Source organism: Dermacentor albipictus, chromosome 4 (assembly GCF_038994185.2).
Source record: "Dermacentor albipictus isolate Rhodes 1998 colony chromosome 4, USDA_Dalb.pri_finalv2, whole genome shotgun sequence".
NCBI lineage: Eukaryota > Metazoa > Arthropoda > Arachnida > Ixodida > Ixodidae > Dermacentor > Dermacentor albipictus.
Window position 1 is genome coordinate 149,197,565 of NC_091824.1, and position 21,428 is coordinate 149,218,992.

At 43.1% G+C, this 21,428-nt stretch overlaps 1 protein-coding gene and 1 long non-coding RNA gene across 4 annotated transcripts in view; both read left to right on the forward strand.

Moving 5' to 3' along the window:
• The window catches only part of LOC135902201 (uncharacterized), a 92,986-nt gene extending 87,953 nt beyond the window's left edge, over nucleotides 1–5,033 (forward strand). For all 3 annotated transcript variants that reach the window (XM_065432178.2, XM_070537733.1, XM_070537731.1), the window contains one exon: nucleotides 4,692–5,033. In XM_065432178.2, the coding sequence (XP_065288250.1) occupies nucleotides 4,692–4,818 (127 nt within the window). In that variant the 3' untranslated portion in view covers nucleotides 4,819–5,033. The remainder of the gene's footprint in view (nucleotides 1–4,691) is intronic.
• Nucleotides 5,034–10,065: 5,032 nt separating this feature from the next.
• The window catches only part of LOC135902204 (uncharacterized), a 288,754-nt gene continuing 277,391 nt past the window's right edge, over nucleotides 10,066–21,428 (forward strand). Inside the window, exon 1 of the long non-coding RNA XR_010564440.2 lies at nucleotides 10,066–10,459. This is a non-coding gene — a long non-coding RNA (uncharacterized lncRNA). The remainder of the gene's footprint in view (nucleotides 10,460–21,428) is intronic.

Here is a 21,428-nt window from a genome sequence, read left to right on the forward strand (position 1 = left end):
CGATATTGGGATGTAATAGTTCTAGTGTACTAGATAAGCAATATATTGTAATTAAATAAATGATTGAGGACCTTAGCAGAGAGAGTATAAGAGTGGGGTTGAAGATTAATATGCAGAAAACAAAGATAACGATCAATAGCCGGGCAAGAGAACAACAATTCAGGGTCGCCACTCAGCCTCTAGAGTCTGTGAAAGAGTACGTTTACCTAGGTCAATTGCTCACAGGGGACCCTGATCATGAGAAGGAAATTTGAGAAGAATAAAAATGGGTTGGAGCGCATTCAGCAGACATTGTCGGATCCTGACTGGAAGCTTACCATTATTATGAAAAATAAAGGTGCACTATCAATGCATTCTACCAGTGCTGACATATAGGACAGAAACTGGGAGACTGACAAAGAAGCTCGAAAAGAAGTTAAGTACCGCGAAAAGAGCGATGGAGAGAATGATATTAGGCGTAACGTTAAGAGAAAAGAAGAGAGCGCGGTGGATCAAAGAAGAAATAGGAGCAGCCGATATTCTAATTGAGATTAAGAGAAAGATATGAAACTAGGCAGGTCATACAATGCGTAGCTTAGATAGCCGGTGGACTGTTGGGTGACAGAATGCGTGCCAATAGGAGGAAAACGCAGCCGAGGACGTTAGAAGGCTAGGTGGGGTGATGAAATTAAGAAATTCGCAGGCGCTAGCTGAAATTGGTTGGCTTAGAACAGGGGTAATTGGAGATCGCAGGGAGAGGTCTTCGTCAAGCAGTGGACATAAAATAGGCTGATGATAATATTACGCGGCTAGCTTTCGCAAGAGAAAGCCTCTTCTAAGAGAACACAGACGGAGTGAATAAGCGTATAAATCGTTGCCGTTAATGGGCTGCTTCATATGTAATTCTTATCTTGCCTGTTCAACACATATAAAGGCGGGAATGCTATCTTTCGGCAATCGTTAAAGGGATCTAAATCAAGTTTGTTTCATTTGATACTTGTTTCGTTTAGACCTTTGTGTATTTTTCCGTAGTTTAGTGCAAGAAACACTTAATGAAACGTTTATTATTTTTAATTTCTTGCTTCACAAGTGTCGTTGTCTCTACGCGGGCATTGTCTTCAGTGAGGCGCTTTCACAGTTCTCCGACTCTGTTTCACGTAAACACTCCCATAGCTTGTACATGAGCTTTCTGTTATATTGCTCCGTATGCAGTACCTCTTTAACTATATAACATTGTTTCGTGTTTTTGAAAACCTGTATTTCATATTTTTTTGTCTTTGACTCGCTCTATTCTGTCTATTCTTAATATCATCTCTGCATCCTGTTCCATTAAGCACGACAAGCACTAAAATTTGGCTAAAGGAGTGCTACCTTACGTTACCTTACGTACGTTATTTTCGGGCCAACGTGGCTTTCTAGAACATAACTGCAAATCACACTATTTATGATAAACAATGTAACACAGCATGGGTGACAAGGCCACACTTGCCAAAGATGGGTCCTGCTGTCGAAGCAGCAACTTTGCCTCCTTCTTACCTTTATATCAACACTGTGCTTCCATCTATGGGCCAATATGGCTTGAAGTAGCATCAAGAAGAAAGTGCATTTCTAATAATGAAGTTGTTCAGTGTGCAGATCTTAGCTAGCGCGTCCAACGTAGTAATACAGTTAAATATAGTAAATGTTCATAATAAAATGCACGCATTATTCTTGAATCTAACTCCCTAACGTCCATAGGTATTGTAGAAATGGGGCTGATAGATTGGTTAAAACAAACAAATTTCCCACAATTTAGGTTTAGCGTAAGAATTACTTCGCTTGTTAAGTTGGTATAATTTAACCATAATATAGGTGTGTCTTGCAAGTTTCGTTAGAAATGTAAGATGTTTATATATTCATTTACGAAAGTACCCACTGCGCCTTAGATAGGCATTACAGTGGGAGGGATTACATAAAAGATAAAGGATGCATAATACAGGTAACATAGGATAAAATATACCATGTTCATGTCCATAATATTACATCATGAAGCGACTGTACGAACTTAACGTTAGAAGTTATTTTCGCAATATCACTTCTTAACCGATTTCAGTCTCGAGTTGTCTTGGGGAAGAAGGACTTACTACACACGTTAGTTCTACATGAAGTTTCTTTCACTTTGAGTTCGTGATCCGCTCTCATAGACACGTAGTCGGGCATATGTAAATAGTTCGTGTTATTGATGCCTGTTCTTGAACGAAACATATCAGGGAACAGCTTTCATCTGTGAAATAAACGTCGTTTTTGTAGCATGTTCCACCCAATTTTGTTGGCCTCTGTTAGACTAAAATTTCGTGTGTAATTTATTCATACAAATCATACAGCCTTACTCTGTACTCTCTTCAGTTTGTCTATGTTTGGTCGTGTCCAAGGATCCCAAACCATGCTGGCATATTCAAGTATTGACAGGCCTCTGGAAAGATAGAGTAGAGCCTTCGCTTTGATTCGGAATTGTTTTGTATTTCTTTTCATAAAACCTAGAACCTTGGATGCTTTGGCAGTGATGTGATCAATGTGACGAGTCTTAGATAAATGAGAGGTCAAATACACTCCCAAATATTGAAGTTCTCACAAAGCCAATAGTATTATACCACTGCACGGTATTATAATTAAAGTAAAATTGTTTATTTTCTTTTTAGTTAAACACACGGGCAACGTTTTCTTTAGGTTACAGTTCCTATGTCATTATGAACACCAATGTGTGATCCTGTCAGTGCCACGTTGCATTGTTGCACAGTCTCTTGGAATATTGATAACCTTATACAATACGCAGGCATCTGCAAACATGCGCACAAAAGATTTAATATTATCAGCAGTGTCGTCCCCATAAATAAAGAACGACAGTTTTGCAAAAAAACATTTTTCTGCGCTTTAGGCACTCTGTTATTTGCCGAACTCAAGGTTTTTTTGATCGGTGCTGGCATAAATAAAAAATCAGCCGCCATTGGTAAAAAGTTATTTAATATGGGCGGCATTGTCAGGGTAATAAATGCCTACCTATATTGCATCTTTCATTGATAGGGTGCACAAAAGGTAAGGCGATCTACTGAACACCTCGCTTTGGTTAGCAGCAGGTTGACATTGTATATGAGGTTAAACTGTCTCACTCAATGGCCAGGAAAGCCACAGAGCCGCTATATCTGGTTTATAGATTTCTGTCCATTACAGAACTATACTGTGATGTTGCATTTATGTATTTGCTATACCATCAAAATTTCTTGGAGGCAACTTCATTATGGGTGAAGCAGAACAACTATTTGGGCTAATTGGTGATTTTTCATAGTTCCCCCACTTGTTGATGCGAAAGCATCAAATGGTCCATTCAGCGCAAAAGCCGGCGACTAGCAGCGAAACGGCCCCTAAATTCCCATTGGCTGCGACTCCACGTCACGTACGCGCCTCGACAGAGTAGAGCGGGTGAAAGGGCATACTCTCCTCTCCCCTCTGGATGCCTTTTCCCCACACCAACAGCTGGTGCGCCAGCTGCGGTGTGAGGGGAGAGAGCATCGTCGCAATGCCACGTCACCCTCGCTCTCGTTCTCGGAAGCCGGTGTTATCCGCGCGTTCCTTGGCCGCATGAGCTCACGCCTGCGTTCTAACTTCGCCTCAGTAATCGTAATGAAAATTGATGTAATAAAACACAAGAAATTCGAAAGAAGAAACCTTGGTGGTGGTGAGTCTCGAACCTACGGCCCGACGCTCAGAAGCCCAGTGTCTTATTCACTGGGCTAAACGGTGAGGCCTGTGCACTCTGCTTGATGATAGCCTGCTACTTGGACCGAAACTCCCTTTGTCAAGCTCGGCGTGACTGGACAAGAGTTTCAACGCGCTCGCTTGGCCGCGAGTAGTGTGTAACTCGAAGGACCGCTAAGCAGGGTCGAATTGTACATTAATGATTTCGCATTCGCAACACATAAGTGCTTAGGCGTCATCGGATTTTTACTGTACAAGCGAATGAAAAGAAGAGCAGAAATTGCTTTTCTGTGTGTCCGTTTACAGGGATTCCTTTCTTGGTCGGTATTTATTTGGTCCCGTTACATTGGGCCGTACACAATGCAAAAAAGGAGTATTTATTAGGCGTACAATTAATATGCTTTAGCTATGGCACCATATAGCCGGAGAATTGAAGAAGAAATGCAACCGAAGCAACTGGCATTGACATTATCTTCCTAATGTCTTGAACAATATGCGGCATTAGTTTCACTTTCTAAACTACAAGTATTGAGTCCAGCGTCAGTTTACCCTAGTTCAATAAGGAGAAGAAAGCTCATCTTGTATTTACGTATGAACTACGATAACACTTGGTTCGCATGATTAGCACAATTCTCTCTCTCGTTTCATTTTTAAGCGTGTGCGAAGTGAAAACGAAGCATTAGGTTTGCATTGTACAAGCCTTACACCAAAAATACAAAGAGGGTCCCAAGTGCTTTCTTTGCCTACTTGATATACAGTATGTAACAACACAGTGGTTTATGATTTCACTATTCTTAATTATACTGTTGTTTTATTGCCATACCGAGCATGTGGTTGCCGCCTTTGGTGCTATGGTCTTTGCGAAGTAAATTGCGTTTAGCCGTGATACCCGAGGCTCTTGTAAGTCTCGAAAGTCACATAAACAAATAGGAAAATAATGGTCTCCACCTTCAGTTTAGATTATTTGGTTTCTTTTTCAGCTGGCGTATTCTTTTACTGAAGGATCCCTGTGAAGTTGAAGAGCCTGACACGTCAAAACCTAAGGAGTGGCACATCGAGAGCCCACCAAACTTTTTAGAAACATTCATTGAACAAAAGAAAGTTTAAATACGTACGAAATCTTCGATGTCAGAGGAAACTGAAGTTTAGGGCTCAAGAAAGCTGAGATTGGGTGGGTTATAATTTTATAACAAATTTGACAGCTGTTCAAAGTGTCTAGAATGCGTAACACTGTAAACACTACATCACAGTTTTAACTAAGTACACCTATTGTTTGCCGAGAATCTTTGCTGCGCATGTCCACATAAATGAAATGAAATCAAGTGTTTATTTGACTATTTATTGCTCCAAAATAGAGTGGATGGAGGAAGAAAATCCGCACATAGCAGCTTGAAAGCCCTGTTACGTCCCGCAGGGCAACGGTCGCCAAAGAACAGCTTAGGGGTTACAAGCGTACACGGTTTGAAACATTTGAAACACATGTTGAATTTGTCAATAGACTGTGGTACAACACACACAGACACTCATGCTAATGCACTATCTAAACATTTTGCTGTCCTCTCTCTACAGTTCATGAGAGTGGCTTTTTGGGCTAGTTGGTACATGGTTATACTAGGAGCATACCAGCAAACCAGAGAGTAGAAAAAATCGAGAAGCAGACATAGACAAAGCGACAGGGAGGTGGCTGGACTAATAACTGAACTTCATTCATGAAAACGACGTCCCCCAAGCCCGCCCTGAACATGCGTAAGGCACAACATAACAAAGACACGGTCAAGACATTATCTATAAACGTACACTGATCAAGGAATAAAAGCTCTTTCTTGGTAAGGAACACAGATGGCGCGCTTACACACTTCTCGGGGCCATGTTTATATATGCGAAAAGCTTCAATCAACTCTCTTTCCTGCTGAGTCTTAGCGTTACCCAAGATTGAAACGTCACTGAAGATAGGATTACAACCACACTTCTTACAATGCAGCGGAAGATTGCCTCCTGTGCCTGTGGGTATTAGATTAGCGCATGTAAGTGTTCTATAACCACTTTTCACCTGTCGTGCCCACAACGTTTTTTGATGAAAAATAAAGGCCTGGAGGCTAAGGGTCATGTAGGCTGCAGGTAACAGCACTCGATAGCGCTACTCTACTGCATAATTTTATGTGTGAGGTAGTGAAATAGTAAAATAGTTGGCACACAACGTTCCTATTCTTTGCAAATGCCTGTTCACCTCGCCACTGTGGCGATCAATGACGCTGTGGTCTGAGGATGGACAACCACAAGACATTGTTTCTTCGAACCAGCCAGAGTTTTTGGTCAGGTCGGGCCACAGGAGATAGAAAATGATGGCGGGGACAGGACCATGACATGTGACGCTTAGGATGGGCAGAGACTGATAACAACTTTGTAACGAAGACGATCGACTTTTCAACTGTATGACGAATTTATTGAAGTTGTTTACGCACCAAACGCTTATATTGCTTCTAATACGGTATGGAAGCTCAATTTCGAGAAATTTAGCTCCTTATGTAACTGCGCCCACCAAATGGAAGCAACAGAAGATGTGAGCGTGAAACCCAGTGTTTTAGTGTAATGCCGAAGGAGAGAACCCACAAGGCAAGGCGGGCACTTATATATATTGCAGTTATCGGCAGTAAATTTAGCTATGAAACATCAGCGCACAGAATGCTTCAAGTAATGCAACACGCAAATTATATGTGGATGGTTGCACTGCGGCTGGTCAGAACATTTTTGCTAGTGGCTGCCGTCATTTGGCTGCTTGTTAGAGCCGATACGTGAACTGATGATCCTATTATGTCGCGTTTCGCATAAATGAGACCCTCGCACCAATCTTTGGCAAATATACAAAGAACAGGCATAGCTCGATGAGTACATATGGAGGTTAAAATATTTTGTGCATGATCTGAAATGAAAGTGGGATGCGAACACAGTAACAAATTTGCTTATTGTTATTCAGGATATTGGCATCAGATCGTACTGCTAAAGCTGACAGAATGAGCTTTGAAAAGGGTTTATTACAGCGACAGCTATCATATAGGCACTCCATGCGCATTCACTTTGTCTCAGCAGTTAGTTATCGTAGTTAGTTTCATTTATTGGCCACGCCCATGTAATGATGTCGACGATAAGACAAACGAAAATTACAAGAAAAAGTACTTGAGCAGTTTTCGAACTGCCCTAGTACCTTTTAAAACATCCCCAGTAACGGCACTGCAAGGATAATGACGAAGAGCGGCGGCCAAATACTGATCAAAGCTGATGATGATAAACTAATTAGGTCATTAGAACTCGTGCAAAATAATTCAGCTTTTTCATCTTGCGTAATTACAACAGAGCTGCAAGTGTGTCTGCCGTGAAAACCAACCCTGCACTTACCCCACTTTCTTCTCGACGTAAAATCGCACGTTTAGTCCTTTTTCATAAATTATACCATCATCCAACAATCGGCAAAGATTTAATTTTTCAGCCACAATACATATCACCTTGAATCGATCACCGTTATAAAGTTGGTCTTCACGAATCATGTCACACTAAAACTTTTTTGGAGTCATTTTTTTCTGCGGTCATCCACGGAATGGAACCATCTTCCTGATGAAGTCGTATCTATTTACGATAACCAAAGATTTCGAGCAGTTCTAGCTAACATTGTCCAATTGAAGTAATTTTTTTGTTATTGCTGTTTGCTATATGGTGGTAACTTAAGTACGTTTGTAGTTACCGCTTCACTATCCTAGTTTGCTACCAATTTATCATGACGTTGTTAACCCAAACTGAAACTGTATAATAAGCAGCCTTTGTACTTGAACTTTTTAACTGCTTATATTTATTCCTTTTCTGATTTCGTGTGACCCACTCCCTCCTTTAATGTCTTTAACCCTGAGGGTAATAAAGAATAAACATAAAAAAGAATAAGAAAAGCGAAGTAACTCTGCGCGTATTATACAACAAATAAAAGCAGGTGACTTGAGCTTCAGGAGGGGAAAGAGAGAGAGAGAAAGCTGCAATGGTATTGCAATGGGACGTGTAACTGAGGCACTAAGACGCAACGATTTCGATCGCCATATGGAGAAGAAATGACGTTGTTCCATTCAGTCCCAGAACAAAGAATAGAAGCGGCACACACTTATGTTTAAATGCGAAAGCATTATATCTCCAATTACGCAAAAAATCCGTCGGCGAGTCAGCATGGCCGAAACATGGTACCAAGAATGACCAATGGCGCAAAGGTTAAAAATATGTCATACCATGTTCGGATTGACGTCACATTTCTCAGGGAGGTTCCTGTAAACAAAGTAAATAAACGTCGTTGACAAGAGCATTTGGCAAATTTCGGTCTGGCTAGAATGAAACTCGGGCTTCCGGAGTTCGAGACGAGCACGGTTCCCCGACGCCAAGGTGGCTCCGCGGCTCTCGATTACTAAAGGTGTGCCTAGTGCATGCATCACTGCATACGTGACAGCGTAGTCAATGGGGGGAGGTGGGGGGAGGAGATGGTGCCACGTCATGAGTGTATGAAATGAGTGCATAAAATAAAAAGCATTAATCTTCACTTCAACGGCGCCGAGCGGTCCTTCGAGTTATGAACTCCTCGCGTCCAAGCGTAGTGCCTTGAGACGCTTGGCGCGTTTTGATTTGGCCTTGCCGAGGCGCAGTTAGAACGCAGGTGAGAGTTAGCGCGGAGAAGGAACGCGGGAAAAACACTGAGTGCCCTTGCACTCTGTGAAGAAGGATGACCAGCGAAGCTGCGCATGTTGGCCCTTCAATGGTGAACTGCACCTCCGCAGCGGGTCGGCCCGGCATTGCACTATCTCCTAGATCGGCCCCCGTATGGGGAGTTTTGTGTCTACACACGGACATAATTTTGGAGGAACTAGCCTTAACACCTTCGCTGTAGAAAAAAAAAGCATTTCATGAAAGGTGCTTTATTGCTTTTGCATTTACACACGTAAGCAGTCTTAAGTGTCCCTGCCGAATTTTTTTTTTTTTCAAGTTTGAGCATTCCACTATTTCTTGCGGTGCAGGTCGCCTAGCACCCTGGACAGTACGCAACAACGCGTACTGTCTTTACAGAAACTGGGAACAGCACGCCCATGGCTTCGGTTATCCTTCAGAGGAATTGTGGATTGGTAAGCCGAGCTCCAGAGTGAGTATGCATCCTACTTGTAGAGGGCCTTTGTAATCTGTAGCTGACAATGTCCGCTCTGCAATAACATTTGTCGACGACGCTCATCGCATCCACTGTTATCGCTCTCACAGCGATGAAAATTTTACCGCCGAAGTTTTCCCCTTAACTAGCTTCAAGCTTGAAACTTCCTACTACACATACTTCTATTTCTTTCTGTTTGAAATATTTCCCAGGAAATTGAATGGCTTTGTATAACAGCATACATATATTCCCCTGCTACGCATAGATTAGCCGGGCTTGGTGATGGAAATAATGACGCCTAAAGTGAACGCCTGTTGACGCGGCGATATGGTGGCGCACTGCTTCCAGGAGACAGAATCGATTCCCTTTGTGACAAAAGCGCAATGAGTGGAATTTTGTCACGTGTGCGTAATTCAACTTCTTATAGCTTATTACTTCCACCAAATAATTCTCCCTGTTATTGTGTTTTCAACATTAAGCAAGATGGGCTTGTTTGAGAAATTTTGTCAGCGTTGCGGCCACATTAATAATGAGACATATCCGTGCAATCAAATTGCTTGTGTGCCAATTGACATCGCAAAGCTAAAGACACCCTCAAAACTACACGCGAGCACCACCTGTCAGGAGTAAACGGACTTGAGCGGTGTCACTGGGCGCAACGACAGCCGCTCGCAACAGCCGGTATCCTTGTGAAAGCATTTTAGGCTTTGCTTTCCGGGCACAAGTTGCGCCAATAAGCACGTAGTATATTTTCCTTCACCATGCCGGCCAGTGTTAATATTTTTGTAACATCCCTAACCCTTCGTAATATGTCCCGTGGTGGCAGTTGTGCAAAAACAAGGCATTACTGGCGCGCATGATCAAACCGTCCCCGAAGCATTTGTGGCCAATTGAACTATCGCGCTCAGAGTGAGTTGCAGCGCGCGAGCTGTGGCCGAAGCACTCTTCGGGCTCAGCATGCGATGAACTTAAGAGGTGGAGGGCGTATTATCAGTATTATCACTCCAGTGGTGGACATAAACTCGTTCTTTTCGGATGCAGCTGCCTATAGGCCTACAGGTTCAAGCGACAATACATTGGCTTGTGCCGGAGCAACGGGACGTCATTGAATAGCGTGCCACGCTTAGCGCACTGCTCGGCGCCTCGGTGTGATAGGGCTTCACGATATTGGCGATATCGGCACACCGGATTCAAAAAGAAGAGACGGAATGGATTCAAAAAGAACAGATGGAAAGCACAAGGGTTGATGTGCGTTGCTTGAACGGCTAAAGCCTTCCAATTTTCTTATCGAGTGCGTCGACCGATGGTGCTACCAGCCCGAATCAAACAGCACCCTTTTCACCGCTTGCCCACTGCAAGTAATCACTGAGCGTGAAGTGAATTATAGCAGAAGTAATCGCCGCCCCTCTACGCTGCCTCTGCAAAACCGCCTCCTCTTGGCTGGTTTGAACCACGCGAGTATGGTCCACTTTAGTCAGCCTATTCAGTTTCATCCAACAATGCACGCCTGTTACGAGAGTCTCTTTGCATCCATACCTCTACAAGTTACTGTGCAGCCACGGAGTGAATTTCGTCTATCGAAGGGTGAGTGTTTGACTTTTACGCCCAAAGACGGTACGTGTAGGCAACGTTTAGTGTTCGGGGAATTGAGATAAAGATGGCCGTAACCATCAACGTGATCTTCCTTCGTGCACCGCCAAGCCCTACCACAGAAATGGTTAGACGCGTCCTATCGGTATATCCTATGTAGCACTTTACGTCATCCTGTGAATGAGAGACTAGATTCCAGATTCCGTCCAGCGTTTTTTATGCGTCAGCAAATGGTTGCTCCAAGAAGGTTCCCGCTACAATCACAGTTTTATTCTGCGCCTATAACTAAGGCAACAAATGGTAAGAGAAGCGGTGACTTGAGAGCCTTAGGGAAATGGGCCACACGTTCGTTATTTAAGAACAATTTGTTACCAAAGATAAAAAGTTGCAACATTTGCGTTATCTGGTGTAGCAACAATCATTAACAAAGAAAAATTTACCTCTGAGGTATTACGCGCCAACACCACGATATTATTATAGGGCGTGTCCTACCGGGAGACTCTGGATTAATTTTGACCACCTGGAATTCTTTAACGTGCACCCAGTGCACGCTACGTGGACGTTTTCTCATTTCTCACCCAACGAAATGTGGTCGAGGAGGCAGGGATTTAATCCCAAGCCCTTGGGATCAGCAACGCACCACCAAAGCCACTACGCCAACATGGCAGCTAACAGTCAATAACACATTCAGAGCGGGAATCAATATAAAGCCTGAAAGTCCGTCGCTGAACACTCTGCGGCTGGAATTAGTGCATGAAAAACTTAACGTTTGGCCGTGTTTCCAAGGTGTGCCCTCATGGTATAAGTTTCCCTCACGAAGTTTCCAAAGTTTATCTTGAGGCTTCAGTTATGTTATAGATCAAATGGCATGTCGGGCAATACAGCTTCTGCCTGAATTGGGCTTACTTTGATGCTTAGAACAATTAGGACTGTGTGACTTATCTGTCAATTACGGGATGGTTTTGTGTGAGTAACTGTGCACTGCAAGCCCTCGCATCTGGCAGTTAAACAATGTCGCTTCGGGTCTTCTTCATAAACAGCTCGAACGTTTACATGTATGTCGACTACGGACGCATTTGTCTAGGAAACAAACGAGACCTCTTAAAGTTAACTTTGTAAAAGTGGGTCGGCCCAGAAAGTGAGCTCAGAGCCCATACTCTCTACTACCCATTCCTCATACTGGACCAGTAATACTTCTTTAGCAAGTTCAAATCAATGGGAATTTGCTTGAATATGTTCACCATGATGACGCACTCGTTAAAATTGACTTTTGCTCCTTGAATGTGTAGTGGGAACGGAATCCTACTTCCTGCGTAGGTTTGACAGAATGGATTTAGGGAATCAGTAGGACAATCTAAAAAAAGATAAGAAATATGAGCGAAGGCTGAGTAAGGCAATGTATTGAGTCTACAAGAGCCCCACTTATGCTCTTGACATAACGTAGGCTTCACATAATGTAATTATGACAAGCTCGCACGAGAGCATAAAAATATTACAAGGAGTGGTGGTGTAGTGAAAAAAAAAATATCGCAGTATTGCCCACATGGTGAAGCATCGATTGCAGTGCTTAAGTCAGGGGGCTCCTAGGGGCCCTAAAAACCCCACCCCGCCTCCCTTCATTCATTAAGGAGGGGCTCAGTGCCCCCTCGGCAGCTCAACGGTAGCGCTGCGGCACACATTCGACAAGCACTGGAGGTGATTTTATTACTAGTGGTGCCTAACGCTGGGCAATGCTAACTCTAAATTTTTTAAATGTTGAATTATTTGCGATCAATCGGTTGATGTGACATGAGAAAAAGCAGGAAATGAGGTATTGTCGTATTGTTGCATGCATGTTCCCGAAACACTACACATGACGGTCACCGCCCTAGTTCGACTAAGATTCTTGGCACAGCATACTGTTTCCCGAGTCAGCTGGGCGTGAAGCTACCGGCTCGTGAAATAGTGAATTCACCCTCCCGATTTTGTCAATTATGATGCATAAAGCCACCAGACAATGAAGCCAAGGAAAGCATCGGCAAATTAACTGTGGCTGCAATTGAGATGTTGAAAATAATGAAAGACAAATGAAAGCGGACGAAATGAAAGTGTGTGTGTGTGTGTGTGTGTGCGAGCGAGCGAGCGAGCGTACGCGCTATACGCTGGTCGACGCCCTATGAGTCTCCTCCCCCCCCCCCCCCCTATCCACTGAAGGGATACTGTAAGCCTCGGTCGATTGCAATTAGCAAATGATTAGACGGCTGTACGAATCAAGGTTACTAGTTTCATCGGCTGTATGAACAGGAGTAAACATTTAGCCAGCTAACTAAATTACCAAGCGTGGTGTCACGCGCGCACAGGACTAACACGAACAGATGTCACACGATGACCGCTGACATTCGCTGTCAGAATGCGGGCGGGATGAAAGCAGCGTGCTGCCTCTAGATTCAAACGCGTCTGTTACACTTGAGATTACGAGAACTTCAGCGCTAGGCTCACGAGAACACAGCGCGCACGAAGCCACAAGCGATCCCGTCTCATGACGCGTTTGCAACCGCCGCTGATAACCTCCAAGATAAGGCGCTGTGCGGCCGCGCTTAGCCGCGCAGCAACGGCAGGGATGCAACGGGCATCAAAAAAGAAAAATAAGTTCGCGTAAGGCTTTTGACACTAGAGACAAGGGTTCGCCTCGCAGTATGCGAATTTCACATAACCACGACTTTATCAATGACAGTTGCTGTTCCCATAGATGACAGAAAACTGCCACGGAACAGAGCAGTGACCAACTATACATTGTCATTATAGACGATGCCTTAGTCTGGGTATTATTATAATCATTATTAAAAACAAAGCTTTCGTTACCTACTTTTGCTTGTTCGAGTGGCTGTTGAGTCAATCGATATATCGCCGGACATATTCGTGGACATATAACACAGATAAAGATATAACATATCGTAAAGATATGAGCAGTATTTTACGGCAGGGGGGAACAAGGACTTGACAGAAGTTCCTCGAATTTCCGTTATATCACCTCTACTTATCGATATATTCATTAACGATTTATCTCGGGTTGTTCCAAATGTTTGATATTTCAATATGCTGACGACACTGTATTGCTTTCTAAACATTTTTCGTACAATGTGGCTATCTCGAATCTTCAGAATAATATAGACAAGGTAATGACTTGGTTTGCTGATAACTCTCTAAAGGTTAAGGCCTCGAAAACCCATCTCGTTTGCTTTAAGTACCCTTTAAAAATAACCGTAACAGATGTACCAATTTTCCTGCACAGTCGGAAGTGTCATTTCTGTCGATAAGCGCCGGTTAACTACGTGAACTCGGTAAAATACCTGAGAGTATGCTTCGACAGCGATATGTCGTGGCATAGTCAATTATCACACATTTTCGATAAGCTTAGGAGCGCTGCGTGGTTATTCTTTCACATTAGATCTATCGTTCCGCTTCAAGTAAAAAAAAAACTATTGCTCATGCCGTGGTCTACAGCCCTCTTCGATAGGGGATTACTGTCGTTTCTTTCTGCCCCACCCGGTGGCAAAACTGTGTTGCTTCTCTGTAAAAAAAAATACTAAAAGCATAGCCTACAACACTCTGTCAATCACAAACGGTAACTTCTCCGCGTTTGGCCTTTCATGCTTTCGGACTCTGTTTACGCAAACTGTATTGCTACGGCATTTTTGGTTCAGAGATGTTAAAGTATGTTACCCAGCCCCCCGAAGCCTTCGTAGTAGCGTTCGCTTTGTAGTTCCGCGATCCACAACGAGATATGGTGAAGCTAGGCGTTGTGTTTATGTGCCGAAAATTTTGAATGATTTGGCAAATGAGGCATTCTCCATCGCATCAAAAAAGGCGTTGAGAAACATGATTTGTTCACTGTAACATGGTTGCTTTAACATTTGTAAAATATGCTGGTCATCATTTTTAAAAGATGTACATCTTACAATCTTGATGTTGATTGTTGATTCTTGCTCTAAGTTTTGCTTCTGGTTCACGTTAAGCTTCCTAACTGTTAGCCCTCCTGCATTATCTTGTGATATGTCAATGCTAAAGCGAATATTGCACGCTCGTCCGCTGATTCTGCCGGGCCAAGTACCTCAAGCCACTGGTGGCTCTCGCAGGCCCGTTTCTTGTACTCTGCATTCCTTTGTACAATAAATTATTATTATTATTATTAATATTATTCTGATGTACGATTATTGTAAGATGGCAATAATAATAATAATAATAATAATAATAATAATAATAATAATAATAATAATAATAATAATAATAATACGACTTGTCCATCTTCGTTCACAGAACTTGTAACCGACCATTCTGTTAAATAATTATTTATGACGATGTTTTGCTATCTTATAAAAACCCACCCCTTATGTAATGCTCCTACGGTGGACCTTTAAGGTAATAAACTGAACTGAACGCTAATAATAATAATGATTATTATTATTATTATTATTGCTACTTCGTTGGCAGGAAATGCATAACCATTTTTTTAAATAAGACCCTTGAAATTTCAACAAAATGATTACTTATGTGTTTGATGCTTCAGGAAACGCCCATTAAATAGTCTCTGAGATGTTGATGTTAGTCGCACAAGCACCAAATACTGTCGTCTTGCTTCACCTGGAATGTAGATGTTATTCGTCAAAAGAAAAAAAAAAGAAAAAACAGGCAACAACTTCAGCGCAAATGCACTCAGGTGATAGAGAATCTGTATTCACATTTCGCCATCCCTGCGTTGTCTGCAGTGAATATAGAGAAACAGCTGGTAAGTATAATGAATGCTTTCTACACGCGTGCACAGGCGTGCACGAAGCGTGTGGGGTGCGAAATACTCGATGGCTGTACACGTAGTAAAACGCACTTAGTAACCCATTTGTTACTACTAACCCATCTAGTACTAGATTACTAGATGCATACTGTGAAGGCTACCCCTAGACAAAAATGACGAAGAGGGGTGGCGTCCCCACGGCGAAGTCCAGGTGGAAGGCAAACGCCGAACGAAGTGTGCAGGCGGTGTAGTCCGTTGTCTTGAAAGCTTCGTATGTTCCACACAGACAGTGCGATGTCTCGCGCCAGCACGTGTAGGATTCTATAGCTCCATCGTACCATGACAGCCGTATGGATTCCTCTGTGGTTTCTTCAAACGCAGGCCCAGCAGCGTTATCGGCTAAGAAGACGAGGACGAAACGCTCTAAAACATTCAGGGTGTTAGTAATCCTCAACAACCATCAAAACAATAAAAAAGACACGTATAGCAGTGATGCAGGCAAACTCTCATAAACAGAAAAGCAATGTAGGCGAATATTTTATTGAACTTAGGTGCTACATATGCAAGAAAAATTTAAAATACACTCGGGCGCACAAAACGGAAATGACATGCAGTATTTCGTAAAAAGCGTGCTTTAAACACTCGGTAGTAAAGTGGAATGAATTACAAGCTCAAATGTACAGAACGCAATACTTATCAAAAGCTATGCACGGAACACTCTAAAGCTTAATATACAATTAAAATGACTTTACCGAATCAAAAAGTCAAAAAGACTTGATTATAAGATGTATTTATGACTTAATGATCGAATTGATTTGGTTCCCAGATTGTTCTTGAAAAGAATAAGATATTCAGAATGAATTTGTTTCGCACGCAAATCCTAATACTTGATATTTGTGCTCATTTATGTGGGAATAGTAGTGGTTCTTCTATATAGTTACGCCTTCGAATACCGACATTTGAATTCTAAATATTAAGGACAAATTTTAATCTAGTGCGTCCCACTTCAGTACCTCTGTCACGCGCGTGGGACAGAAGTTTCTGTCATAAGATCCAGAAACAAAGCCAACAACGAAATCCGCATCCTTTCTACTTATTATTATTTTTTTTGTGCGTATGAGGCATTGTAGGGAGATCCCTAAATATGATGCAAAGTCTGCGAAAAGGAGCGCCTCTCGATTGTCGTGCACGTGGAAGATATCTGAGGCCTCTTTAATAAAGCCACGCTTATACTCTTTCGAGGGACGTCATTAAAAATTCCGCGTTGTCTTAATAAGCATGGGTAACTCGCGAATATTTTGGAGGTTTAACGAAATGTCATGCTGAGCGCCATTAAGCTTGAACGGAGATAGAGCGCCGCTGAGATGACCAGACGCAGCAGAAAGGCCGAACTTAGCATATTCATTAGCCACGTTTTGGTTTGGTATGCTAATTAAGCAATTTAATTAGCACGCTATACAAATCTGGGAACAAGGGCGCATGTTACGAGTAAAGCCCCTTTTCGATGCTTGGCGAAAGCCCGCCTCAGCAAAAAAGTCCACTGACGTCGCAAAGCACAGAATGCGAATGAAAAAGGGGGCCGATATCGGTGGTGACAATGTAGCCAAGCACTGCCAGCTGCGCGTTTAGTCGATACGTGCAAAAAAAAAGAAAAAAAGGAAAAGAAAAATGAAAGCGTGGGAGTAAAGCAAGAAGGAGTGAAAAAGATGTCTGCGTTATTTATCGTGGTGTAGCAGCGAAACAAGATGCTCGCGCATCAACTAGATCCCACCGTATAGCAGCGTCAGCCCGAGAGCGTCTTCTTTTTGTGCACGGTTATTAATTAGGTGAAATTGTTGCCTGTACTGTACGACGGCATCAGCTCTTGCACAAGAAAGAAGTGTCTCGGCTCGCGCGTTCAAGAAGCAAGAGTTGCTTATTATCGCACACGTGTGCATGTTTGGACGGCAAAGAAGTCCCAAGAGAAAAGTAGAAGTGGAGAGAAAACTAACGTCGACTTCGCCTTGGGACAGCATAGACCAAGCATTTTCTATATCGCATAAAAGGGGACTCTTTCCCGGCTTGCTCCTGTTGCAACGATGATGAGGATGTTCACCATATACTCTTCGAATACCCCATATATACGCGACGTAAAGACGCTAGCTAGAACAAGAGCTTCACTCCACTGATCCACACCGACCTATTCCACTCGCAAAATTGCTGGGCCCATGGCTGTCGGAAATAGCACAGCGAAAAGCACTGAACGCACTCGAACATGTTTATGAAGACACATGCATCCTTAACAAGTACTAGATATCGCACTGAATAGTCACGCGATGTAACTGCAACTTGCGTCTATTATTTGTAATTATTAGCGCTTGCATATTACGTGTTGTACTCTTTTGTATTCTGTGTTTCTGTTTATATGCTCATTACAGTCTACATCACGGCCGCTTGTGAGTGTTTGTGGCTGTTTACAAACTCATTGGAGTGCCACTTGCCTTTGATTTTTATGTTTATGTGTTCGTGGGCGTATTGGACTCTGTGCTGTGGATTTCCGGCCCTATGACGTGGTTTCGTTTCACTCTCTTACAACAATATTATTTTGTACTGTTGTTCCTGATATGCGGAAAGGAGTAGCTGTCACCACTATAGGGTGACCACGATTGTTTGTTTTATTTTCATAATAATAATAATAATAATAATAATAATAATAATAATAATAATAATAATAATAATAATAATAATAATAATAATAATAATAATAATAATAATAATAATAATAATAATAATAATAAAAACAGAGATCTAAGGAAATTCGAGCAGTTGACTTCATGAAGTCCACGCATATGCACCTTGGAATGTAATGAGAGTCGCGTGAATGTTTGCAAAGTAATAATTTTGCACAATGTACAGTTTTCATTTTAATTTTCTATGCGGAAACATGCGAAGGTAGGCAATATGTTTGAGTCGACTATCTCAAAATTCGAAACACGCTCCTCAAGCAAGAGTACAAAGTGACAAGCAAGAAGAAAACATCAAAACTACTTTGCACAAACGGACCCTAACACACAAATAATGTCTCTACGGGCACTGTCCCCGAAAGCACAGCCCAGTACCTATAGAACAGTCTCATATCGTTGTGGAATGAAAGTGTCCGCACATATCTTCAGGTATGCATATATAAGGATAACACGGCAGCGATATCACCCCATTGAAAAGAAAGCACAACGGAAAACGAAACACATAATGCCACTTATAGGCAGTCAATAAGATAAGGGTACTCACGACATGCCTCTGCTTATCAGGGCATGACTACAGTCGAAACACCTTGATCACTGTGAGAGAAAATGTGTCAAAGGATGTTAAACCGGTCACACAGACGAACCCGCTGTTGGTAATATTAAATAAATTCTGTTTTAATATAGTACACCGAAACGTCAGAGTTGTTACAGTAAGTAAAATGAGGATACAATCATATTTTGATACGACATAAGAAGAGAGGTGTTAGGCCAGTGACACAGAAAAAAAAATGCAATAACAGCGCTTCTATCTTTAGCCTGCAAGCGCTCTAGACGCCAGAGGTGTCTTACAATTTGAAATACGTTCTTAGCACAGTAGCCTAGAAATCATCAGGGTTCTGTTGTTTTAAAGGAAAACTGCGCAGAAAAGAAAAATAGGCAAGTAATAAATAGGTGACTTGAAATACATGGAAAATAGCTCGATGATAGCGCATCGAGAGATAACGTCGTTGTAATTTATAACCTGCAGAAAGTGAAGAAAATAAAAAAAAATCTGCAACAGCAATAACAAATTGGTGAAATGAACTTGAATAGCGAAATGGCGATCTCAAGACAAGTGACATGGAGGGTAACGATTAGCGTGAAGCAGAGAAAGGGGCAATGACAGAAAACACTGTGCGTACAGGCGACGCAGTCTGACTTGACTACGCATCCGAACACTGCTGTCCAAGCAGACACATTAGATTCAAAACTCAAAGCGAAACAAACCTCTCACGTTGTGAAGAAAGATGTAAACTGCAGAAAAAAAATAATCTGACAGAGCTTCAGTAGGAGGTAAAAAAAAAATTACCGACGATTACGTTACTTCCTAATGCGAAATTTGAGCGCAGCAAATAAGCTGTTTCACCTTTTCGATAGATTGAGGCAAAGAAATCGAGCAACACATGTATGCGCTATCACAGAATTTTTTTTTTATTTTTCACACGTATTCCTTTAACAAAGACTCCACTAACAGTTCTTGACAGTCATGAAGGAAGCTTTGTGGTCGGAGAAATAGACTGATATATGTTCGACTTGGTACACCAATGCTTGATTCTCAAAGACGAGATCTATACAAGTGCCTCGCGAGGTTGTCACAGCCGTGGGACGCGTTACGAGCGAGAGGAACGGGATGTTCTCCCGCATAAGTGTTAGGAAATTGCTGTTTGTCTTTATGTCAACATTAAAGTCCCCCACCACTAACATCGGTGTGGATCGATGGACGGTTAATGCGAGTTGCAGGAAGTGCACGACGTCTTTCGTGAGTGCGGTAGCGGACTCACGAAAGCGGTATCAGTCGGTCGCTGCTAGCGCTGGGGGGATGAAAGGGGGGCGGAGCTGGTTACGAGGCCGACGATAACGCCGACGACGACGCGAAACCCAGGAACGGACGCCAAAGAGCCATTTGTGTAGCCAGCCCTCCTCCACAGTCTCTCCTCCTCCCTTCCATCATCCTCCCTCGCCCGGAGAGCCGACAGCGCGCATGCGCGGCGGCGGAGCAGCAGATTCGTCGGCGAGCTGGTTACGAGGCCGACGACGACGACGACGCGAAACCCAGGAACGGACGCCAAAGAGCTGCGCTCTAAAATGCACCGGTGCAGCACGAAGCCATTGCAGTTCCGTCAAGAAGAACACGTACGACCCGCCGTGGTTGCTCAGTGGCTATGGTGTTAGGCTGCTGAGCACGAGGTCGCGGGATCGAATCCCGGCCACGGCGGCCGCATTTAGATGGGGGCGAAATGCGAAAACACCCGTGTGCTTAGATTTAGGTGCACGTTAAAAATTTCCGGAGTCCCCCACTACGGCGTGCCTCATAATCAGAAAGTGGTTTTGGCACGTAAAAACCCATAATTTAAAAAATAAAGAAGAACACGTACGAGCAAAGAATTGCAGCTGCGAAGATGGTCAAACATGGGCTGAAGTATTTCTGAGCAGCGCACAAGCTGACAACTACAACAGAAAGAAGACGGAACAGGCGCAGTGCAGGTTTAACAGCTGAAACGTTTATTTGGAACCAACAGGCTATAGTAATTATTTGCAGTTTCATCGTTCTCAATCAATAGCAAGGTTAAGCGTTGCGCTAAAAGCGTCTCAGAAGGCTGATATAATGAGAAGCGCCACCAGCGGCGCTGCAGGTGTTGCACCTTTAAGGGCCCTAGATAGATGAGGTGCGTTATCTATACTCGCGCGGACAACTTTCTGTGGCAGTGAAGGGAAAGCTACGGGCGCGTGGCTGTTGCGCATGTGCTACGGCGCCATGTGGTCCGCCAGCGTTTGACTGTGCTTTTGGTTGAATCGACGTTGCTTCACGTGCGATGGTTTCGCGTTTTCCCCGACGCGGAAGAGAAAGGCCGCAAAATAAGTAAACATTTACATTCAGTGGTGTGTTTTATCTTATGTAACTGTTGCTAGTAAGGTGTTTATGTTTTGTCCTCCCCAGCTTAAGCTAACGTGGATGAAAACACGGGACTCTTTTCACAACATAGGGAACTTACGCACCTCGATGCTGCTCTATAGTTGACACCAAAGGAATGCTGCCAGGCGTTTGTAGGTTCACACAAACAGTGCGTTCGTTCACAGTGTATACCGCTCAGACCAGTGTATGCACCATGGTGCACTATGCAGACAGCTGCGGAGCAGGAACGCTAATTTATGTGCGCACAATTCTTATGCCGCCAATGGAGGCTAGAACGCTGCACTGGTTCTAGCAGAGTATAGTGAGTGGAGCGTGACGGCACATCCACTTGGCGTCGTCTCTTTTGCGGCTAAACGCACCGCACGTCTCTGGAGACCTTCGAAGCCTTCACACGTGGGCCACGCAATGTGCTTCGGTACCACGACAGCACGATGGCGGCACTAATGCGCCCAGACTTCTGTTTTATTTCTATTGCCATAGAAACATGGACGACAGGAGAAAATTGGTTCATCAGCTCGT